The 25,640-nt window shown below is 38.3% G+C and overlaps 2 protein-coding genes across 4 annotated transcripts; one reads left to right on the forward strand and one right to left on the reverse strand.

The window, feature by feature from the left end:
- The first annotated feature begins 318 nt into the window (after positions 1-318).
- Positions 319-16,087, forward strand: arfgap2 (ADP-ribosylation factor GTPase activating protein 2). Of its 2 annotated transcripts, XM_077248386.1 has the most exons (17): positions 328-450; positions 1,149-1,267; positions 1,418-1,490; positions 1,589-1,720; positions 4,672-4,752; positions 5,567-5,681; positions 5,772-5,828; positions 6,267-6,317; positions 10,050-10,102; positions 11,788-11,924; positions 12,731-12,862; positions 13,013-13,141; positions 13,219-13,368; positions 13,456-13,582; positions 14,508-14,598; positions 14,694-14,815; positions 14,921-16,087. In XM_077248386.1, the coding sequence occupies exons 1-17, from the start codon at positions 379-381 to the stop codon at positions 14,939-14,941; spliced, it is 1,662 nt and encodes a 553-aa protein (XP_077104501.1). In that variant the 5' UTR covers positions 328-378; the 3' UTR covers positions 14,942-16,087. The 2 variants fall into 2 exon arrangements, with proteins under 2 accessions (XP_077104502.1, XP_077104501.1); XM_077248387.1 differs by lacking the exon at positions 6,267-6,317 and having other exon boundaries at positions 319-450.
- LOC143757327 (para-nitrobenzyl esterase) lies at positions 16,022-25,640 on the reverse strand. 2 transcript variants are annotated; one of them, XM_077248382.1, is made up of 9 exons: positions 25,550-25,640; positions 23,802-24,505; positions 22,583-22,690; positions 21,468-21,664; positions 21,009-21,208; positions 20,036-20,094; positions 19,762-19,929; positions 19,296-19,517; positions 16,022-18,301 (listed from the first exon to the last, which is right to left on the reverse strand). In XM_077248382.1, the coding sequence occupies exons 2-9, from the start codon at positions 24,493-24,495 to the stop codon at positions 18,159-18,161; spliced, it is 1,791 nt and encodes a 596-aa protein (XP_077104497.1). In that variant the 5' UTR covers positions 24,496-24,505; positions 25,550-25,640; the 3' UTR covers positions 16,022-18,158. The 2 variants fall into 2 exon arrangements, with proteins under 2 accessions (XP_077104497.1, XP_077104498.1); XM_077248383.1 differs by having other exon boundaries at positions 25,359-25,618.

Consider the following 25,640-nt stretch of genomic DNA (forward strand, 5'->3'; position numbering starts at 1 on the left):
TGCTTAAGGAATTGTAAAATAGTAATATAATATAACACAATATAGATATAATATATTTATATAACTATATATAGTTGTCATGTAGTGTTTTTATATTTATGTATGTAATCGTTGTTTATTCATATATTAAAAAATCAGGGCTTGAAGTTGCACTCTTAATTTTTTCTCATATTAAATAAAAAAAACTCAGATTTTTGTAATTAAATACATTTAATATTTTATTTATAGATTTTTAATAAAAAAAACTAGGTGCGTAAGTCTAAAAGTAAATTTTTACTAATATACTGATGCTCCAATGGACCTTTATTTTTCAGAAACATCACTTCCGCCTGGTCTTTTAATGTCTGGTTTCTGTTTTCCCTCTGCTCAGTTGGCAAGATGGCGTCGGAACCGAACAAGACAGAAATTCTAACCATTTTTAAACGTTTGCGCTCTATACCTACAAACAAGGTAACAAGCGAGGTCTTATTAAAACCTACATGTGACTGTTTTCATTACCGTTATAACTTATTCAGAGACATCCTTATGTGTGTTTCATATGAGATTACGTGTCATTTGTTAGTCGCTAAGCCGGTGCTGATGGGGCCTGGGTGCCGTCTAACACATATATGTTTACTATCAGCATCACATCTCAAAAACAGACCAGTACTAAACTATCAAACACTAATTGCTTCGTATTAACGAGCTATTATTACTAAATCAGCTGTTTTAAAAAGAAAGCAGATGATTGGAGGTTTACCTGCTGTATCTGTTTTTGTGAGAATGACGCAGTGGCGATGGAAAATGACTCATCCTGTTACAATGTGCCTCAAAATTTCTGTCTGTACTTTCCCAAAGATGAATCAAACTCATTCATATGGTAAAATCTGTATATTGGGACATGGACTCGTGAATTGTTGTACGATTTAGATATACATAATGTATGTTATTGACTTAAAATGAAAACGTTTTGGTGAAGTGTTTGTACATTTCTTTCATATTCTCGATTTAATGTACACATTACTGAGTTTTTCTGAACATATGGTTTGTGAACCATATGTTGGAACTCTTTTCTTTCTGTCTGTCTGCAGTCTTTAAGTCATTTCAAACATTTGTTTACAGAGGTGTATTTATGAAACGTTTTTTTTATTTATATGTTTTGTGTTTAGGCCTGCTTTGACTGCTCCGCTAAGAACCCAAGCTGGGCCAGTATTCCATATGGAGTATTTCTGTGCATTGACTGTTCTGGGATCCATCGCTCTTTGGGAGTACACTTGAGCTTTATCAGGTTGGTATGACTCTCTATTGTCTTTCTATTTAATTATATTATGCTGTCATGCAAATGTCTGTTAAAGTTTTTAGTCATCCGTGGTGTTCCACAATGTTACATTCATTTGTTAAATTACAAGGCAAGAGTTGAGGGGTATTGTCTTTTCAGATCCACTGAGCTGGATAACAACTGGAGCTGGTTTCAGCTGAGATGTATGCAGGTTGGAGGAAATGCTAATGCGGTTAGTTCTTCTTATTCCTACCCTATATCATGCATTGCATCAGTTCTTCCTTTAAAACTTTGCATGAGCCAATACTGTACACTCTATATACTTCACAGATGGGGTTTTTCCGCCAACATGGCTGTACCACCAATGACACCAATGCGAAGTATAACAGTCGTGCGGCTCTGATGTACAGAGAGAAGATTCGACAGCTTGCCAATGCTGCGCTCTCCAAGTATGGCACTGAGGTGAGGATACAAACCTCATTCTGTTCCAGCGTTATCACTGCCAAGAAAAGTGAACTATGCTCCTTGGGTTTGTTGTCAGTAGAGCCCAACCGATATGGATTTTTGGGGGCCGATACCGATATATCGGCCGATATTATTTATGTGTACAGTAGCAATATTATTTAAGTGTATTATAGTACAGTACCAGTCAAAAGTTTGGACACACTTTCCTATTGGTGTGTACAAACTTTTGATGGGTACTGTATATAGAATACACAGTATTTAAACAGAATAAATATATAAATGTTTTGCAATGATCACTCAAATATGATGATCAAACACTTGTGTGACAAAGTTATGTAATGGAGGCAGGGGGAATGATAGAATGAGAATGATACATTTGAACTGTAACCAAACTAGTTTGCATTGCATGTTATATTATATTCTAAATACTGTTGCATAATCTTCACTAACGACTTTGTCTTTTAATTTAGTCACGTTATATAAAACAACTTGTATCAATAAATATATCAAAATTGTCACTGACATAATCTTCTATTTTTAGTCTTAATTCCTCTAATCTCTACAAGTCGAGGAATAACTCAGATCTTTTTACTAAAGTAAAATTTATAATATCATAATGAAAACGTTTTTAATTATATAATGTACAGTCTTTTATACTATTTTAAATTAGTAAGCAAAATGTACCTACTAAATGTGAAACTAGGCTACTCTTAATGCAAAATGGCCCTATATAAAGTGTTATAATTATATAAATTATTGGAATATTGCTTGATGTTGTAACGTAGCGTTATCAGGCAGAATGAGCTTTAACACTGTGTCTACACACCGGACACGGTCGTTATTACTGGTACAGTACCGCTGTTTACCCGAAACCCGGAAAAGCACCCGTTCCAGAGCAGAATGGGCCATCCGTTTACTGTCGGAGATTTGTCGCTCGCGCCACGCATTTTAATCAATGTTTAATCAATCAATTGCCTGGATTTAATAAATAAGAAGTAAATATAGCAGACAATATAATCAGGGCTTCTCAGCTGCGCGCTTGCAATAGTCACAAGCTCACACAATACGTGACAGAGGCTGGCAGCAGAGAAATCAATTCAGTGAATTACACTGCGCAAATCAAAAGTAATAGTCTACTACCCACTGAATGAAGAAGGGTTGGCTCTCAACAGAACATATAATATTCATTTTATTTAATTTTTCGCATTTATGAGGAAAAAACGGACGTGACAAGCTCCGCAAGCGGCACTAAAGTGCTTTAAAACTTTCACATAGACCTCGAACAGAAAGCAGAAAGCCTTTCATTAAAGTCAATTTCGTTTTGTATTAATTATATCTTAATTTTAATCAATGTTTCATCAACCAAATGCCTGGATTTAATAAATAAGAAGTAAATATAACAGACAATAGCTAATCTCGAAACGGAGGCGCCGGTGAGTGAACCAACTCGTCTCATAAATGAACCGAAACTCAGCGTATAGACCTGAGAAATATATCTATTGAAATGTCTACTTTTAAACAGAACAAATCAAAACGAAAGACAATCTGCTCTCTGCTTATGTAGGCCTAATCCTTCTGAAATGTACATTTCTCTCTGAGGTGTTCAAAGATCGCGCACTTCATCTTTGCAGCCCACAATGACTGAAAACACTTGTTATTAATAAACAGTTAAAATGTCTTCTTGCTATATTTGATGTATTCATATCATTGCTTTTGCCAGTTCATTGTGACAGCTTTTATGTGCTTTATTGGCAGCGCCACCCTTACATGAATCACCGCACGCCGCTTTTTTTTCATATTCATTTATCGGCCATTATAAATGCCGATACCGATAGTTATGAAAATGCCAGATATCGGCCGATAATATCGGCTCGCCGATATATCGGTTGGGCTCTCGTTGTCAGCATTCATTATTAAAAGATGTTGTACTGTCATGCTGTTAACATGCTCTAAAGGCAGGGCCTGCCATCCAGCTTAGCTTCAAGACCCAGATTTTACATAAGACATTTTATGGCAAACCCAACACTATACTAAATGAAATCGTTCTTTAATAAAAGTAACAGAAATGAAACAAAATCGAAATTTATTGAAATAAACTTTATTGATATTACAACAGGCATGTTTTTATAAGTAGCCTGAATGTTTGGGTTCTACATGGCAATAGTTCACAGAATTACATATTGTTATTATCACAAACCATGTTTTGTCTCTGTTGCAAGTCAAGACACAATACAGATTGTTTCAAAGCAGCTTTACAGTGATAACAGGGAAATGGTGCATTTCAGCTGAAGTCAGTTCAGTGTTGGTAAAGATCACCGATTATTAAATTAGTTCATTTTATCTAAAGCAGTTCTGCAAAAAGTTATGTTGTTGTCCAGATCAGTTCAGTGAACTTATTTAACGTAGTCTGGCTTGTATATTATTTTTCATGGATGAGTTTGATTGATTGAATGCATGCATTTTGTTGTCAGCAACAAATGTCAAGCATTTTCTTCATGAACAAGTTTATTCCAATTATGCATTGTTTATTTAATGACTTAATGATTAATACCCCAACACACACACACACACACACACACACACACACACACTTACTTTGAATCTATAATAACAGATTTGCAACCTAATAATAATTGCTAACCACATATTCTAAAAATATTTTTTTTTGGGAATATTATGATTTTTTAAACTTTACATAAATTAATAGTTATATGTTGCTGTTTAGTTATGTAAAGCAAAAAGATATTTGGATTTCACTTTTTATATATATATGCAGCTGTGGTGCTTGTGATATTGAATAAACTTTGAACTTGAGTCACTGAACAAACTCCACGTTTCAGCAGACTCAAACTTTATCTTCCCAGACTCACTTGTTGTGAAAGCACAGTGAGCTGCATTCAGAACTTTTATTCTGCTTTCTGACCTCCTTTATTTTCTCATTTTTTCAGCTGTGGATTGACAGCTCAGGCTGTGCTCAGCCATCACCTGTAGAGAAGAGAGAGACTGACTTCTTCGATGAGCTCACACAGGTAGGACACACAGGCTGCATCTGAAATCACACACTCTCTTGAGTAGGTACTTATTTTGAATAAAGTTTGTCTTTGCGACCATTAAAGTATGTTTTATATAGTATAATGTGTAGTGTGAATGTAATCCAGACGTACCACATTCGCCATGATGTCATTATCACGTGACCTTCCAGCGTCAGTTACGTCACTTCACTGCCATTCATAAATCCTCTCCCCCGTGGCCTTATGGGATAGTAAAGTGTCCATCGTATGCACACATCCGAATATTGGTGGAAGTAGAAGGTCATACTCGTTCTACATTCTTGTCGCATATTGGATTCAGGTATAGAATTGTGCATTTTGACTTGTAAATGCTTAGCTCTTAAGGAACACTTTTATTTGTATTTATTTTTGAAAATTTTTACTAAACATTTAGCTGAACAGTGCATCAGGAGGGACCAGTTTACCTGTTTGTTTGTTTTTTTGGTTGTTTGACTTCTTTCCCATTTTGTGTGTGTGTAAGTGTGTGCACGCCAGAAACCGGATTCCCTCTGTCTTGGAAACCTGAAAATATGGAATTTTGTTAATTATAATTGTGAGAGTCAAGAAAATAAATGAAATATTTTAATTAAAAGTTTTTCTGGTTGTCTAAAATATGTAATCAGTAATTGCATTTTGTGAGTGAAAAGATCTTTTAAATTCCTTATTCTGTTATTGTGAATGACTGAAAATAGTGTTAAAAGTTTTGCTCTGTCTTTAAGATTGTGCTCATGCAGATCCATTATTATCATGACTTGATTTGTAATATTTAATAATTGTGTTTTCTTACCTGTAGTCTGCCAACAGTTGGGACATGGCGTCCCCATCCCTAACAGATCTGAACGGAGCTGTAACTGTTAGCCCTCAACTGGAGCAGAGCAGTCCGAAGAGTTCAGAGACTACCAGCACTTGTGAGTGTAGCTCATTACACACTATTAATGCATTTATACATCATTGTCATTACTTTTTACATGTAAACATTTCTTGTCCATGTGATCCAGTGCCTGAAGAGGGTCCGAGCATTGAAGGACTGAGCACTAGTCCTAAAGCCACAATAGGTGAGTGTTTGCGCGCGCGTGTGTGTGTGTGTGTGTGTGTTAGTGCTCTGGCTGAATGTACATTATCATCAGAACATCCCCATGTGTGTCTTTCTCCCTTCACCACCCAATTCCCCATATTATTTTTGAAGTGTTTTTTGAGATAATATCACCACACATTAATGAATCCTATAAGCAAGTCAAGCTCCAGGACCTGTTTGGGACCTGTATATCAACCTTTTTATGGACAACAGCAAATAATGAAATGAAAAGCAAAAAAGTGCTATGGTACTAAAACACCATATTTTATAAACATTATAATGACAAACTCATGACTGTATGTGCTTAAGTCTTTTTAAAATCATATCTATGTGTAATAGCAAGCCAGTAAATGTAGTTCTGCGACATTTATTGCAAATGAATTCAGAGCCTGCTGTCCTGTCTGTTCTGTTAATGTAGAGATTGAGAACTCAATGAGATTGGCGTCTGAAGAGTGTCAAACTCCTGAAGGTGATTTAAATGATTTTGAAATGCCTATTGGCTGATCAGAAAGTAGCAGCATGGTTCTGCGCTTGACTGACACTTCGAGTGTGTGTGCCGCTTTGGCTCCACCCCTTCCTCTTTGATATATATTAACTGCAAAGCTGCTCGTATTTAAAAATTGTCTTTACTGCTTATAAAAATAAAAATCTTACTGCTTCAAATCTATTCAGGGTGTCATCAGGGACAGTGTATATATTGCACTGACAATTGTTGGCTGGGATTTAATTTATTTTATTTAAAATTGAGATATTCAGTGCTAATCAACATTATGAAACAAATGCTGTTGATCGAGCTTAAAGCCCAAAGGATTTTTCAACCGTCTATTGTTGCCATCCACTTGTTATTGTTGTCATTTATTTTTTGACTGCGGCCTGTTAATCCCCCTAATTAGTGCAAATGTAATTCAAGGATATATAGTAAAATATGTCTGCTCTCATTCAGCGTACTGTGATGATGGAAAAAAAATGACGTCACATGCGCTGTAAATATACCTTAGTGGACACATAAAGCCTGAAGTAAACTTTGGGCTTCACTTGTACCTTGAACATTGCTTGGAATTGATCATTTTAAATGCAGGGTAGGCGATTTTCGGAGAGGCTAGCAATAGTTAGCTAGCTTTGAAAGCATAAGATCCCACCCTCTTTTCAGAGTGTCTTCAAAACCACACCTCCTCCTAAACACATGAACTCATTCAGTAGGGAACAAACAAACGCCTCACGAGAGACGGCGTTAAACTACCTCATGTCTCAAAGCACTTACAATTACAATAGTAATGAACATAAACACTGACCTGTACCACCTGACTGCTGCAGGTTCGTTTCGCCGTTGATGGTGTTGCCATTGAAATGCATAAATTTGAGTCACGAACAACCGAGTATAACGTTACAGGTTTCCAACTCTTTCAAATTACAGTAGTTATATTGTGTACGCTGCATAAGCTCGTAGTTTTGGTTCAGAAGGAACTGTAAAAGACTGTTAGGCTGTTTCGGTTGCGGTGTTCAGTGACTGACGTCTGTCTAACTCTGCATAGCATGAAGCGCGCTGATGACGTATGATGTCTGTACGAACAGAGTGCGCAATGGTATGTAAAAACATACGTTGACAGTAGGGATGGGCATGATTAATCGACGATCGATTATTGATCATTAAGAATTTCGTCGATCACGTTAATTTGTTATCGATTATCATTAAACTAATGCTGCTGCGTTGCGTAGTGTGAGTGGAAAGTGAACGTGTTCCCCGGGCTGGTCAAGTTAGCGCGGAGGTACCTGTGCATCCCGGCAACGTCAGCCCCCTCAGAGCGGGTGTTTTCAGCGGCTGGACTGAAGCCTTGTTTACACTCGATGCGTCCGCACGAGCGCGAAGGTGAGCGCGGCAAAAATGACGTCATTGCGGTATTCGGTGTTTCACAGGCGAGCGCGTCGAGTATAAACGCCTCGTCTGTTTGGGGAGGTGCGCGCGCAGTCTGTGGAGACTCGCGCTGCAGAGCCAGGCGAAAGTGTAAAGGCTTGACGGTCAGGTTGCGGTCGCGTCTGACCTCAGATCATGTCATCAACATGCTTATCTTTCTCAACAAAAATCAGTAGACTGGTGTAGAAGTTGTATGTGAGTTACTAGTTATTTTTTATGAGGCTTTGTTAAGTAGCCTAGCCGAATTGATTGTTACAGTAGGTAGGCTAATCTTTCTCTCTCTCTTTCTCGACTCCGTTCTTGGATAGTTCTGAGTTACATTTTGACAAAACCTGTCAGATCTAAGTATTATTATGTTTTTGGTTAAGTTATTGTTTAACATGATTTTTTTTATTATTTATTATTTTGGAACAAACGAGGGTCTCTGTTTAAGAACGCAAACTCGCAGCTGCAGGTTCAGTTGCTTTCGAGCACCGCAGCGCATATATCTTCAAGTTTAGCCTAACCGAACGTCCAGTTTTACTGCCACAAGTTGATCATCTTGTAATAAAGATCCAATCGAGGAAAAACCCGCTGTATTTTTGTATTTTCATTGCATTTTTAATTTATAAAAAGTATATAATATAAAAATAAATAATGAATTTGAATATAAAAATATTAATGATTAATCGATAGTCGATCGTTAATTCTCCCGACGATCGACTAAGAAAATTTAATCGAATGCCCATCCCTAGTTGACAGGCAGGTAGGACATCCTGTCGTAGCCCTCGGAATGAGATATATGATTGGACTAACATTTTATGGTCCTACGCCTTCCACAGATGATGCATTTAGACCACTTGACATAGGGATTGCTATAGAAATGTGAAGAGACTTTCACGCAGAATAACAAAAAAAATTTTTGGAAGCAAATCACCTACCCTGCCTTAAGGAGTCAACTAGAAAAATTGGCAGATAGAGATGTCCCTAGTAATTGAATGTAAAAGCAGAACTAACTTGCATGCTATAAAACTATTATTATTCTCAACGTATTTGTCAATTCGTATTCCGAAGGTGCGGCAAATTGTCACTGGACCGCTTTTTGTCCAAAAAATTGTCCTCAAGTGTTTTTTAGCTGGCTGAAAACGACAGGAACTCTTCTGAAAACACCTAGCTGTGGGCGATTTGTGAGATTTTGTACAATTTGGTTGCACAGCATTTTTTTCAGTTGAGGCGCCTTGGTTTCGGTTATACGCAATATCCGTGGAAGTGTCGCTAGATTTCACAGATAGTTAGCTTCTGAATATATACTATGTATATTCTGAGACCAGCAGTATTAATTTCTCCTCCATTGTGCCATTGTTGTGCTTGTTGTTGTCATTGTAGAAGCAGGATGTGACAATTGGTCAGTGTGGTATTTGTCCCGCCCCTCTTCCCCTGTGATTGGACGGCTGAGTAAAACATGACAGGGATGAGTTCTGCATTTTACCCAAAGTTGAACATTTTTCAACTCTCAGCGACCATAATAAAACACTAAGTGCGCAGCTGCCTCACTGCATCGTCATGCTGCCATTTTTAAATATGTGGCTCTCCATTAAAACATTTCAAATATACCCTGTCCTTAGGAAAATATGCTTTGGTGGACACATGGCCTTAATTATTGATGCCACCTTTTAATCTTATTAATTTCTTGACACATTCCCAAATTATTAGTATTATTTTTTGTTAATCTAATTTCTGCAATTTAACACAAGTGAAGCCATGTGTAGCCAGTGTGTAAAGTCACTCACTGACACAAAAGGTGTAGGGTTTTCTGATCCCATAAAGAGCTCACAGACACATTCCATTCTGGACACAGAGCTTATGTTGTGGTATTTCTGATGTATACTTCCGGTCTGGATTGATTTAATGCTCGGAATGAGATTAGAGCGAGAATGAGAATTATTTCATTGTTGATCAGGATGCAGTGGGTCTAAACTTTAAGACCATTTTCAGCATTCGTCTTAGTACAAAGCTTCCAGTCACCCCAATTTTCTATTTATTTTTGTAGCTCATTGGTACACTTTGCAAAATGAATACAGCATGAATGTTCACATGTACACTTTCAATACACTCTTGCTATGATAATCTAATTGATTTGTGTGCAAGTGTGACCTCTTGCCTTTCCTCAGGCTTTGCCGGCATGATATTTCTCAGGTCATTTATTGGCCGTGGCCTCTATCACCATGCACTAATGATCCTTATCTTTAAGTTGTGTTCTCTGGAATAATCTGGAATAAATTTTTCTCTGACTATACTTTCCGTTTTCAGAAATAAAATCCTCCATCATTGGAAAGAAGAAGCCAGCCACTGCAAAGAAAGGGGTAGGTGAACATTCAGTGCTCTCGGGCACTTCCTATTCAGGGAATTGTTTCCTGATCTTGCAGTGTTCAGTTTTTGTCAGTAGGTGTCAGACTTGTACAGAATCTGGAACTGTGGTTCTGCCTCAAGCTAAAGAAGAAAATCAAAAGTCAATGCAGACACGTGCAAGTAATGGCAGAATCTGAGGGTGTATTCACACCAGGAAAGTCTGATAGTTCACTTGCTTTGGTCCGGACCAAATAATAATAATTTTTTTTTTTTGGTACGGTTCGCTTTCACACTGCTCTTTTTGCAAGTGAACCAAAATGTCGTGCAGACTCGGTGTCATTGGTTGTTGCGTTAAATCTTACCCAGATACAATAGTGCTATTTTCTGATTGGCTAACAAAACCAGAGGAGACGAGCTTCCTGCCAGTTCCACAGTGAGAGCGGTGCGGCCAGAGTTTTGGGCGCTGCGGCATATTAAATATATTACAAATAGTTTTTTCAGTGTGAGAAATACAATGTGTGGCGGGAGAGCGTGACAAAAGACCGAAATGAGTGACTGTCACGCTCAATGCGTGACACTTGAGAGCCCTGTCACTCATTCATTCATTCCATTCCAATGATGCACACACCACGCGCAAAAAGATGCGCAACAGTGTCGAGTGGCCAGACAGCGCACCGGAATGGAATGTAGTAGGCTGTCAAAGTTTTCCTGTTAACTCAAATGTGCATTGCTTTCTTGCAATTGGGTCGGTTCATGTTCACACCGTAAATGAACCGTACCAGAGTTCGTTTGGATCCGTACCGAGACCACCTCTTCAGCTGGGTCTCGGTTCGGTTGTTTGGTCCGCACCCGAGTTCGATTGCTGTATTCACAATCACACCTGCCCAAAAAGTCCGCACCAAGGGGGTAAACGAACTAGAGTTCGATTCAATCGAACCAAACAAGGCAGGTGTGAATACACCGTGAATGTTAATTCTTCTAATAATAGTTAGACCAATGTAATGTTTGTTTTTCCCCATTCAGTCGGTCAGACCTTTTTTTCTTCTTCTTTCTCAGTAAAGTGTTTTAAGCATTAAAAGCATTAACCTGTCAACTTGTCCAGATCATATTTCATCTTGAAATCAAATAGGATAATATATTTTACTTTTAAGGATTATCATTGAAGCATAATTGTGTATTTGTCATTGAGAATGAGATTTTTATTTTATTTTTTAAAGCATTGTGGTACTCTAATGTCAGAAGTCTCTATTTTTTGTGATTTTTTAATTTAGTTTTATCATAGTATTTTTTGGTACTGCTCTTATGCTGTTAGTCTTTTCTCCACTATATTGTCACACATATCAGAGGGAAACAGCTTCTCGAAGAAAAAAAAATGTTGGGCAGGACTTGAATTTGTCCATCGGTAATTGATTGGGTGGTTGTGGTTTTCTATTGGTCGATTTTGTGAGTGACAGGTTGTCCCATCCTCGCGCCTGTAAACATGTCATCAGGGATGATGTCACTACTAGAAGGAGGGGAAGTTATTTTATTAAATATTATGAAGACCTGTGAATTAATAAGAAATGTGCATGGATAAATCATATATGTTTTTTTGTCAAATGTAAACTATCTGCAGAAGTGTATACTGTCATTTAATCTCAGAGCTCATGGTTATCTTTGTAGGTGGTCATTTGAAAAAATGTCTTCCTTTGGTTTTTAGCTTGGCGTTAAAAAGGGTCTTGGTGCCCAGAAGGTGAGCAGCAAGAGCTTCTCTGAGGTGGAGAAACAAGCCCAGGTGGCAGAGAAAATGAGAGAGGAACAGGTCGTGGAAGCCAAGAAACAAGCTGAAGAGTCCATGTGAGTAATTCAAAATCTGACTGATTAGGACTGTTGGACATGTTTGCAGATGCTGGAAAACTTTATTTTTAAATCATTCTTTAAAGGTAAAGAATGTAGTTCACTAGTGGAATTACAAAAAATAAAGCATTAGTTCAAACAGCCTTGCATACACACTTTAAAAGCGTCACACCTTCCACCCAACTCAAACATCATGTCCAGCTCTTACGGTGCTAGTAAAGTCATCAATCAATCAATCAATCAAATTTAATTTGTAGAGCGCCTTACAACAGCCAAAAGGTGCACAAGGCGCTTTCCAGTAAAAACATCAATAGACAACAGTATATAAAAACATAAGTGTACATAAAAATAGCAATCAAGTCATCTCTCAACCCTTCAAAAGTAGGCTACTTCCAAGAAAAGGTCAAACATTTTATCAATACTTTTAGCTGTTTTAGATGTGTCATGAGTAAGCAACAGAGTCGGCTAAGTCTAGAGCAAACGTGAGCGTTTCGTTCATCATAAACCCGTCCAGTGTATCTGCACCGGGCACGTTTCTGTTTGAGGCTGTACTGGATCATCAAAGTATACAATATAATCTGGTACATATTGTATCTTTCTGAATAAGTGTATGGTGGAGCTGTATAGTATTGAAGCGGTCAATGAACAATAAACAGGGTTAATAGAATGTATTTGAACATAACATGTTACATGCTTCACCTTTAAAGATTTTAAAGATTCTCTCTTTAAACTATTGAATTCTCATGCCTCTTCTAACAGTGCGATCAGAGCTATAGCTTTAGCATTTTTTCCCCCTTATCTCACAGGGTGGCATCGATGCGACTGGCCTACAAAGAGCTGGAGATTGACAGGAAGATAGAGGAGAAGAAACTGCAGAACCTAGAAGGGAAGAAGAAGCAACAGGCGGAGAGACTGGGCATGGGATTCGGGAACAGGAGGTAAAGACACAGCGGAAACCTCCATTAAACCACTGTCACATTAATTACATCACTCCCCTCAAGCATGACATCACCGTCTACAGCAGATTAATAACCCAGAACAGCCTGATGCGTGTAGATTAGTTTTGTTAATGTGATGTTTTTCTGCAGTGCCGTGTCTCATTCCGTGATGTCCGAGATGCAAGTGATCGAGCAGGAGACTCCGGTGGGAGTCAAATCCTCCTCTCGCTCCAAGCTGGACATGTTTGATGAGCCTGGCTTTGCCTCGGGACCGCCAAAGTATGTTTGTGACGGACGCCATTTGTGTGTGTGTGTGTGTGTGTGTTTGTAATTCGTATCATTTATTGTGATCTCAGGTACAAGGACAACCCGTTCACATCAGGAGACAGCTTTGGGTCACGGTGGGACAATGATGGAGGATCATCATTCTCCTCCTGGGCTCTGGAGAAGGATGAACCTAAAGACAGTGAGGTCACCATCTCAAGCATCCAGCCAATCGGAGAAAGGTTGGTCTGTCTTAATAACGTACTGATCCAGTAGTCAGTGATTTGATCTGTGGCCGCTTTCATGACTGGTGACACGATGCATGTCAGGTTGCCCAGCCGACGGAAGCCTGAGGTGTCTGTGCCCGCCGCGGAGTCTAGCGAAGCACGAGAGAAGTTTGCTAATGCTAAAGCCATCTCATCGGACATGTTCTTCGGCCGCGAGAGCAACCCAGAGGTACCATGAGCCCACTAGACCTTCGGTACATCGAGTTAATTTTGACACTAACTGGACATCATTGGTAAAACTTTGGTGTTTAGGTGTTTATTTACTGTAATCTAAGGATAATGTTATTGTGTGTTAAAATATATTGCACAATTTTATAGGGGTGTGGGAAAAAAATCGATTCATATATCAATCTTGATTCTATCTTCCGATTTGCATCGATTCACAAATTTCAAAAATCGATTTTCTAAAGTGTTACACTTCTTAAACTTTGCAGTACTAAAGTTACTTAAAATGATTAACGTTAATCACAAAAAGCTGCGATCAAGGACTTAATGCGGTGCTCGTCCTGACGGACTCACAGCCGAAGCGCGCACAGATGACGCTTCTCGCATGCTGTCTCGAATTCAGTTCTCTTTCACAGCTACACACACGATTGTGTGGACTGTGGAGTGTTCAATGTAAACCGAGTCTATTGTGTCCTATGCGAACGAAAACAAATGGGAGAAAATCGGATGTGTAACAGATCCGTGCGTTCATTCTTAAAGGGACAGCCGCCTCATAAACTGTTGCCATCCGTTTCATTAATGTTAATTAAAAAAAACTCACTGCTTTTGACTTAATCACTTTTTATCTTTAATGTGCATCAATTGATATTTAATTCACACAGTGAAGACTAAACAGGGTTTTATTTTTAAAACTGCTAAACTGTCTACTGCAGTCAAGTAAGAAAAATAATACAAAACAGTAAATGTCTATGCACATATCGAATTGAAATTTGATTCTAAATCAGGAATCGTGAGGTACCAAAAGTCAATTTTATGTCAATGCGTTGTACAATTTTATGTCAATTATTTTTGTATTTAAAAATGTGTGATATACAATGAAAAAAGTCTCAATATTCTTTCTTGAGTTAAATATGTGATGTCTCCACTAGTATGAAGCAAAGACTCGTCTCGAGGGCATGGCTGGAAGTACCTCCATCAGCTCTGCTGACCTGTTTGGTGACGGCAGTGTGCGTTCCTCTGGTAAACGCATCCCTCTCCATCTCGCCATAGTATAGTGTGTAACCAAGACTTTGACTGCGACGCTCAGTCTGTGTGTGTGTGTGTTGTCGCTGTAGGCTCATCAGGATTCGATAACGTGCTTCCCTCTGGTCCAGACATCGCCCAGTTCAAGCAGGGTGTGAAGACTGTGGCAGGAAAGATGGCAGTGCTGGCTAATGGGGTTATGAACACCATTCAGGTGAATGTACACATTTGCTTTATATTTCAGTCTTGACGATACCCCACCAATTCTAATTTAACACTTCTACGTCAGCTGTATTAACTCTCTCCGAACACGTTTCAGGATCGCTACGGATCTTACTGAAAGGACTGTATTAGACTGAAGTGGAAGTTGCATCAAACAGGACACACCTCACTGCTGATTGGATCTGGTCTGCCTTTCCTACATGAACACACATCAGAGAGAGAGAGGGAGCGAGAGAGAAAGACGAAGACCTGGGAACTCCCACTCTCTCCCCAGACCACTGTAGACTCTTGCTGACAGTATTTTAAATTTTTTTTTTTTTGAAGACTTGTTTTATTTTCAGATAACAACAGAAGCGCTTGACAGAGTGTAAAGTCTGTTTTCAGAGTCGCAGTGCTTTCTGTTTGAAATAACAGTCCTGTTTTCTATGCCATGTACTGGTCTTTGATTTCAAATAGTTATGGATTTTGAAAGTGTTCTGTCTGGAATTAAATGTATAACTGAACTTATAGTGCTAATATGTTCTAATGGCTTTCTTTTTTGCATTTTAACGTTCTCAGAAGACCTCAGTGCATTCAGTAAACAAGGAAAGGGAACCCCATATGGTATATTTATAAATTGAACCCATTTCCTAAATACAAACTCTAAAATTGATGCGTTATCATAATTTGACATTGTTAGTAATTATGAGAAAGTTTGAGTGATTTAAGTGATAAAATAACTGTAATATTGTGCAATATGTCCTTGCATGTCAAGGACGAGTTCTTGAGGTTTTTTTGTGGATGTGTGAGTGATACCTGGGAGTTTGAGTTTCAGGACAGATAATTTTATTCTGAACCGTGTTTGTTTTGCATGCCAGCATAAGCCGTAGACACTGGTGCTGGACAATGAGTCAGATTTCCAGCATTCACTCGTCGTATTTACAGATAAACTGCTCAAGAAACCAAGCCGACTGAGGAGGTTTACAGTGATGTGATTTAATCAACAATTTAATAAGACTCTCTCAGTTTAGATGAGAAAATGACAGCTGACAAAATCGTTTTTTATTTCAAATTCACCCATTGAAGTGATGTCGTCTTTTCTAGTACATGCATTACAGCCTTTCTTTCCTCTTCTTTTGGGTTTATGCCAAACTGGGAGCTGGTGAATGGCATTTGTCTGCTAAATTTGAAAATAAAGAACAACAATCCAACGACCGCCTGGAATAAAAGCTTTTTATTGTGGCCTGTTGATAATTATGTGAATAAAGAATGAAATCCCCCACAACAGTTGTTTAAGACTGATTTAGTCAACACAATCATTTTATGACATAAGGATTACAGGTCAAGTGCAAAACCAACAAGAGTGGTATTAATATAGTAGTTCATTCCGACAGAGTACAAAGTAGAGTAGGTGTTAACCCTTTAATGGCATGGCTGACGTTAACCATATTAAAGCCTACTGTATTATTTGATATGCACATTTTTAATGCATTACATGAAAACTTTGCTAAAAAAATTAAGTACACAATCTACTGCTTGTCTTCTTTAATCTGATTGACAGTTTATATTTTTTTTAGCGAGAGTATGATTGTAAAAACGTCCACCTTTAGGTTGTTACATGTCTTTTCGCTGGATTTTTTTTTTTTTACTGATTTTAAAGCAACCATACTAAATTTTATATTGTTAGTAATATTTCAGGATGAACACTTACTGGATTGAAGCAACTTAGGTTTACTTGATCATACATAATCATTTTTAGAATCATGTTAAAATGCACCAAATATGATACAACAATCTCTGGAAGAATGTTATTTTGTACATCCAAATCATCATGTGTTTTGCCCACCACAATAAAAACTGCAGAGCTTTGATCGCAAAAGCATTATAGGAAATATAGAGTAAAAACTGATATGTTAATGCATTTCATTTAAGTTGTCTGTTTAACTGTTATAAAGATCTCATTGATTTACATTATTAGCTATCAGAATTTCATCTTACTTTTTGGCCATATAAAAAGCAGCAAATTGCATATTTTTTCTCAGTTTGGGCCTCTGAATAAAATTAGGTGTTTTTTCCTCCTTGAGGTGGGCTTCATTTTCTCCTATATCATATGGGCTATAAAACCAAAACAATGTTTTTCTGCAAACTTGCAGTTTTGTTTTGTAACCGCTACAATAGTGTACCTTTAAAAACTATTTTCAGACTATTATTTCATATGTCAGGCTTTATAGGGTTAAAGAAAAGTCTGTTTATGGGTCAGGGCTTTCATGTGCTCCCATTCAGCGGACATCTTTCATCCTGTTGTACAGGGGATGGCGACCTATGACCTCTCCATTCATTCAGCCATGCAAGGCAAATGGGTTTGTATTATAAAACAAAACTGTTCCTGGATCAGATTTAGTTTGATAGTGCTCCAGGTGGTGTGATCTTCCTGACTCCAAAGTCTGTTCAGGAGTGGTCAAAGACCCTTTGATCACTGGTACAAAAACACACATAAATGTCACACTCTGTAATTGCATCGATAGCGGGGTTCTACAGCATCTACAAACAAACGAAAGATCAATGTAACCGTAAGTCTTATTTGCATAGAAGTTAAATTAAAAGAGGGCGATCAGAGAGCCGCATTAAATCCCTTTCTAGGCCCTCATTGTGTCGCTGGCTACTCATCCATGTCAAAGCTTTGGATTTACTTAGTCACACAACCAAAGAATAACAGGTTTGAAAGCAGACTGGCTATATTCTGTAAATATATGAATAGAGCCGATTAGTGTAACAAACAAACAAAGAAAAAACCTGAATAATGGGGATTGATGGCTTAAAACAGCCTTCGGATTCGCAAATTCTATTCACAGCTTAGTGGAGTGGTGGATGGATGGATGGATGGATGGATGGATGCCCTTTTATCCCAATCATCTTTGTCTTAGATGTTTGTCCCAAAATAAAAAAAAGACACGTAGACATACAGTAAGAAAAAACAGCTATAAAATAGCCCATAATTTGGGCTTGGAAATATTTGATTAGAAATGTTTAAATTCATATTGTGGTCTCTAACTTTGTAGGCAAATTTGATCACAGTCTGAGATCTTTCTAGGACATTTTCCCCATTAGAAAGACTCCATTTGAGTTTGATTTAATATCGTTGCTCTATAGGAGAAAGAAATTGAGACATTGAAGAGATCTCTGTGATTTTGCTTTCATATGGAAACACCTATTTTCCTGGAGGTCAAACAACTGTGCACAATATTTACCCCATACTCTGCAGAGTCTTATGTGTCAATACTGTATGATCTCACAATAAAGCGTTGCTCGTGTCAGTGCAGTGGATGGATCGATACAAGCAGTGATGAAGATGAGGCTCAGTTGATCCAGGCGTACGAGTAGAAGTCGTTCTGCTCCCACAGGTCACACCTCTCTCTGGAGTAGTTTAGCACGAAAGAAATGTTCTTGTCCAACAGGGCGACGCTTGAGGGGAACTCCGGCCACTCCTCCGGCATCCTACCTGTGACGTTATGAAGAGGTTTGGAACGTTATGGGTAAGATTTGATCACATTATTCACACACACAAAAAAAAGTTCTTTGTCAGAGCACAACATCGACTGCCTAATTTTCACAAGCTTAGCACCATTGGTAATTTTCACGAGCTTAGCACAATTGGTAATTTTCACAAGCTTAGCACCATTGGTAATTTTCACGAGTTTAGCATCATTGGTAATTTTCACAAGCTTAGCACCATTGGTAATTTTCACAAGCTTAGCACCATTGGTAATTTTCACAAGCTTAGCACCATTGGTAATTTTCACCATAATTTTCGCCAGCTTAGCACCATTGGTGCTCGGGCTCTCTTGACATTGCTCCATTTGTTTAAAATGATATTTTTGGCCTTTTTCTTGGCATTATTGGATAGGACAGTGTAGAGATCAGACAGAAAAGCACAGGGTGCAGAGAGGAACGGGATCGACAAACGACATCGATCCGGGAATCGGACTTGGGTTGCTGTATATGCAGTTGCCCAATTTCTTTACTTTTTTAGTCAAAGTGTTTTATGTATCAAACCAAACCAGCTTGCTTTGTAACGAATAAACATCGATTTGAATCAAAGCAAAAATGATCAGGAAAAACCTGCTCTTGAACTTCCTCGGTAAACCTCTAGGGCTGCTGGAAGAGTACACGAGTTCACACTTACAAATAAGTCGGATAGATTAAATTGGTAAACGTATTTGGAGTGCTGTCCAGGGCTCAGATCTTGGTAATTGGCCGCCCGAATGCAGAGTACCCACCCCCCCCCCCCCCCCCAAAATAAATACTATGGTTGCATCCATAATTTATTTTCTTAAAAATAAAATAAAATAAAAACACATTGCACTAACTCCAAACATTTAAATAGTAGTGTACTGTATGTCTCAAGAATCGTTGAAGAATAGTTGAAGAATCAAGCAGGTTAGATTTACTATAGTGTTGTGCTTTTCTTATGGGAACTCTCACAATAAGCTTACCTTCTTTGGCAAAATGTACAAAGTACTTGGTGATCATTTCCTGGAAGTTAATATCAGCTGGTGACAGGGTCCCTAGCACCATTTCAAGACCCCTGAAGAAGGCCAAGCTGTCTAGAAGATGAAAGGCAAAGCGACTGGGGAAGGGAAGCCAGCTGGAGGCGTTTGCCTGTTTTGATGGAGTGTAAGTCACCAGATAACGGTACACTGGGCTCTTTAAAGCGCCTGGAATACATGTGACATCATAAAAAAATAAGAAAGACATAGTTAAGGATAATGTACAGTCAGTGGCAGAGGGGTCTTGTGTCATCCTGAAGGAGTATATTTTGCAATTAAGACTGTACGCTATCGTGCTTATTACATGGCCACTTACCATGAAATATTTATTGGAGCTCACAAATTATAAAATATACAGAGTGCTGATAAAGCTCAATTCCCTTTAATTGCGAAATGAAAAATTCATTTGAACCTGCAGCTCTCTTAGCCAGGTCGTTCCTGGGGCATGTGGCCTTCATGTCCGAGACCATGGTGGTGAAGAGTCTCTCTGGACAGCGGTCAGAGGTCGGACACGGTGCTGAACTATCATACAGACTCAGCGCCTGATCGCTCAGGTTCTTTCCGAAAGGGCTCAGTTTGTCTGCATGAAGGAATCAACAGAGACGTGGTGAGGAAAAACACATCCACTTATATAAAGACTCTCACTCATAATGTTCTTTTTAAAATGTCTCTTATGAGCGACTTACTTGTCACAATCCACCGATAGTCCCCCCATGTCCATGTAGAGATGTTATCATATGGAGGACTGGAGAATGATGTATAGAGCATGATATATTAGTGCTGTCAAATCGATTATTTGTGATGAATCGCATCTGAAATAAAAGTTTGTGTTTACATAATGTGTGTGTATATATATTATATATATTATTACATTTAGATATATTGTATATATATGTCTGTGTGTGTGTATGCTGTATATACACACACATATTTATACACATACGCAGTATACTGCATATTTGTGTGTAAATATATATAATTAATAATATTTATATATATATATATATACACACACATATATATATATTATGTAAACAAACTTTTATGTTAGATCCAATTACTCTCGATTAATCAATTTGACAGCACTAGAAAATATATGATATATGATGCCATGTTCACAATGTAATTTCTATGGTTGGGTAAAATACTCCCCACCGGTTTGAACCAGAATTTAACTAGGAATGATAGGAAGAGAAATTTACTGAATTGCATTAGAGAAATTTCATTATTCGAACATATTTTTCACAACAAAACATTAATAATTACAAGTTTTATTTTTATTATATGTATAAAAAATCTATAAATTCTTTCAATAAAAAAACTAATATGTATATATATATATATTCTATTTTTTTTTTTATATAGATTTTCTATAATTCTAATAAAATAATAATAACTAAATAATAATTTAAATACAAATTTCTATAAGTGGCATTTCAAACAGTGATTATAAACATCATCTGACGTTGCTGTAAATTCTCCAGTCGAAATAACGTTTATGGGAATTGTATAATGAATTGTAATGAATAGTTACAAATTACAATTAAAAGATTTCTACATTTCTTTGAACCTAAATTCGGCTCAATTCTGAATGGCGCTCATTCCTGACAGTATTTTCATTTTACAACTTATAACTGAAAATCAAACAAGGCAGGTTACCTAAAATCAGTCTCCTGTTCAGTTGTTCCAACCACAAATGGGACATCATTATAGGCTCCCCCTTTCTCCCAGGTCTCAAACGGAGGAGCTTTGAGAACATGGCCGTCAACAACTGCAACTGGACCAACAAATATACCTTTGACTGGAAGATCGACTAAGTCATCGGCTGCCCATGATGGGTACTTCTGCCATGGGATTGCCTGAGTCAGATACAAATCACTGACATTAATTCAACCACAGGTCCATTTCTGATATATTACTACCATTTAGAAAAATTAAACCCCTTCCTCTGATGTTCATTGGGAATTCATTGAGCGTTCGGTGAGTTCTGGCAGCAAGTTGAGTTTTGATGATTTATTAAAGAGAGTTCACGGATGAAGAAGCCAACAGGTTGAGGCTGTTGTTAGTCAGCCATGATTCTGCTGTGGAAGGTTACAAGCTCGGCCATTAATTTCTCACCTGAAGGACTTGAGCGATGCGTAGTCCTCTCAGGCAGATGGCGTCCTTGCAGCCAGTTCTCCTCAGGAATTCCAAGTTGTCTTTTTCTGCTGACTCCAGGGAAGCATTATACACATACGAGCCGCTCATGTCAATCGCACGATGAAAGAGTCCTTTGGCTAGTGGAGACATCATCAAAGTCCAAACCGAAGTTCCTCCTCATGATCACACAGTGAGAGAGATACTTATTATACATCTATAAAGCTAACCCTTGTGAAAAAGAAGTACACTTAATTATATTGAATGTGCACTAGTAATGTACTTGAAATCTTAAGAGTATTTTTCAACGACTATGGAAGTCAATGGGGCCTGAGATCTGCTTAGTTACAAACATTCTTCATAATATCTTTCTTTGTGTTCAGCATAACAAAGATATTTATACAGGTTTGGAACAATTTGAGGGTGAGTAAATGATGACAGAATTTTAATTTGGGTGAACTATCCCTTTAATCTACAAATCATGCGCGTTTCGGACCATGGGGCCTGGTCCTTAGGGATCACGGATCAACTACAATCCCTATACTTGATATCGCACATCCTTCAGTGTGGCACATCGCAATATCATTGCTAAAACGATACATTATGCAACCCTAACTCATATCGTGATTTTGATCAAATCACCCACCCATTTCAACTTAAGCTATAATTAAATACATTCAACATAGTAGTTTTTAACACATTTACCGAATTTGATTTTAAGGTTTAATTCTTTTTGGTTGGGATTGAGTTTTAGATCATGATTGCTGGCTTTATTCTATTGACAGCACATTTAACATTTAGAAATAAATACAAATTTAGATCAGTGTAAACCTTTGGGTCAGTGTAAAAAATATGTACTTTTAACTTATTAGAAAGTAAATATTTTCCAGATAATATTTTAAAGTAAAATATATAAAAGCTTAAAGAGGAAAAACAAATAAGTATTATAATATAGGAAATATGTTACAAACTTATTTAATTTTAGAAACATGTTGTCCTTATCATAACACATTCTCAAAAAGTAAAGGGTACAGGATTATGCAAAGACAATTTTAAGTGTCCAAATACTTTTAGGGGTCATACATTGTATGTTGTACCTGAGCTTTGACCAAATATGGTAACTCTCCCTGCATCCCCACCGAAGTTATGGATATTCTGTTGGACCCACTGAAGTGCTTGGATCTGGTCCATGAAGCCATAATTCCCTTTGACAGCAAACAGAAAAAAACTGCTAGATGACATTTGATGAATTTTAATATGCTGTAGTGACAAGAAGAGAGCTAACAGAGTCCATAAGGAAACAGATTTTCAAAAATAACTTATAAATCTTTAAAGACAGACCTACTGTGAGATCTGATGTTGTTAATCGATGTTATATGCTTTTGTTGACGCAATCAGCCCATGTTATTCAAACTTTTTTTTTTAATAATCGTGTTTAAAAGTTGAATTTGTGATGAAAAACTACATTACCCAGGGTAACCTTGTACGTGGCGTCCTTCACAAAGACAGATGTGCCTGATTCTGATGTTCTCTGATGAGTCCAGTTTTTTTAGCTTTGCTCAACACCTAGACAGAGACCTAGAGAAGCCTACAACCCACAGTCTCTCGTACCCTCTGTGAAATCTGGTGGAGGATTTGTGATGATCTGGGGGTCCTTCAGGAAGGCTGGAATCAAACAGATCCGTCTTTTTGAAGGACGCATGACTCAAGTCACGTACAGTACAAGGTTAGTCCATTAAGAAAAATAGCTTTCTTCTGCTCTGACAATGTTCCCCAATTACAAAGATTGGGTTTTCTCGCAGGACAATGCTCTATGCCACACAGCCAGGCCAATAAAGGTCAAGACCCTGTCATGGCTTGCCCAATCTCCAGACTTGAACCCCATTGAAAACCTCTGGCATGTGATCAAGAGGAAGTACACAAATTCACAAGCACATCAGACAAAGCTGAGCTGCTTGAATCTTAGTGCCGGGAGTGGCATAAAGTCACTCAACATCAATGTGAAAGACTGGTAGAGAACATGCCAAGACGCATGAAAACTGAGATTGTAAATCTGTGGTTTTCCACAACATATTGATGTCTAAACATTTTTTAAAAATTCATATAAACTTGTTTTCTTTCCATTATTCAAGGTTTAAAAACATGGAATGTTTTTTGTTATGTTGACCAGTTGTCATTTTTTGCAAATAAATGCTCTAAATGACAATATTTTTACTTGAAATTTGAAAGATATGTTGTCAGTAGTTTATTGAATTAAAGTGTCCGAGATGGACAGCAGTCATAAGTGAACTGGACAGGGACCTGAGGAGGCCTTACCTGAGGAGTTGGTGGGAGAGCCTTCTCTGAGCACCTCCAGGGCCATGAAGCCGAAAGCATTGAGTCTGTAATTCAGACTGACGTACACCGTCTGCGTGCGGGCCGCCAGCTCTTCAGTGGGGGAGTAGCCTCTCTCCTGGCCGCTCAGCATGTGGAGGTATCCTCCGTGGATCCACACCATCACGGGCAGGGGTTTTGAGGGCTCTAGACTCGGAGTCCACACGCTGAGATGCAGACAGTCCTCCTGTCCCATGACCTGCCCATCTTTCCGGAGGGGTTGCACCTGTGCACAGATGCTGCGGAATCGAGTAGCATCGTACATGCCATGCCAACACTTTCCCGCCTCCACTAGATCCGCCGGAGGTTGCCAACGACGTTCACCCACTGGCGGCACAGCGTACGGGATGCCCTTAAAAGAGTACGCTCCGCCTTCCCAGCGCCCACGCAGCCAACCGCAGTCCGTCTTCACCTCTGCCACCCCTGGAGGAAGTGTCTTCGCCACATAAGCCAAGTATCCCGCGAGAGAGAGGAGACTGACCACGGCACAGCCGATGAGGAACATGCATCTGCGTGACACTGCCCGGAATGGACTGACGTAGTGGCGACGGACGAACCTGATCTGTTCCTCCTCTTCGTCCTGCACTAGATACCGATACTCTGTCCCCTCAGGGACCTCATACACATCCTCACTCATTTTATATACTCTGTGTGTATATATATAGAGAGAGAGAGAAAATATAAGTGAAAGTCAATACCTTTTTTTATCCTGACAGACTGTGTAGGCCTACTTATACTATCAGATGGGAGGGAAAAACATGCAAATATTTTCTGTGAAGCTTGTATTTATAAAGCATTCTAAAGGTTTTCCTAATGACATAGAATAGACATTGCACTCCATTATACATTTTAACTGTAACACAGTACATTATTGTTTCTGACATTTAAACTTTACTTATGTTCATGACTGCACCTGTGGAGAATTGGTCTGTGATTTAACCTAACACACATTAACACGTGCAATATAACGATGATTGTGTGTTTAATGCACTATATTCAAAATGATGCAATAAGTATAGTTACGTTAGTGTGCATAGACGTAGGTAGGCTACATTAAAACCTAGTATTCTGAATAGATATGCAACGTATCCTCCTTGGTTACCATATCTATACAGCATTATAATGTCTTAGATGCAGGCTTCACAGTGTGCATCTGTGTGGCTTGTGTTAGTTTATTCTCAGCAAGTGTGTGTGCTGTCGTGACAGACGCAGGATGAGGCGAATAATCAGCGGAAACCACCAAATGACCCAGCGTGAAGTTTCCCATTTTATGCTGACTTATCCATGAGGTGAAAGTTAAAATATTACTCCACAAATAAACGTATTTCCACCACATGCCGCTAAAGAAAAACATGCATAAACATGTTCTGCTCTGTGAGTCTGTGGAAAAACTTGTTTCAAACACAGTTAAGACGAGGAACATCTTTTTAGAATTGCATAGCAAACATAAAAGTGTACTAAACATAAAAATATAACAACAAATAACAAATCTAACGTTACCTGAAATTTTTGCCCTGCTAACGTCGATACAAAGTTAGGCTACGTTAAGTTACTTGAAACTGCGCAACTACGACACAAGCACTCAGAGACATTTTCAAATTGATTTACAAAACCAAAAAGCTTATTCCTGTTTAATAGCCTGTGTTTAATGTAAAAAGCAAAAAAGGTCACAAAATGACGCATGTACTTACTATGACATTAGAGCTCGCGCACGCACTCACTGGACAAAACAACTCTGTACTGTTGGCTACTAACGTTACGTCACCTGCTCCGCCCATAACT

This window comes from Siphateles boraxobius, unplaced genomic scaffold (assembly GCF_051911475.1).
Source record: "Siphateles boraxobius isolate OS27281-9 unplaced genomic scaffold, OSU_SipBor_1 30, whole genome shotgun sequence".
NCBI lineage: Eukaryota > Metazoa > Chordata > Actinopteri > Cypriniformes > Leuciscidae > Siphateles > Siphateles boraxobius.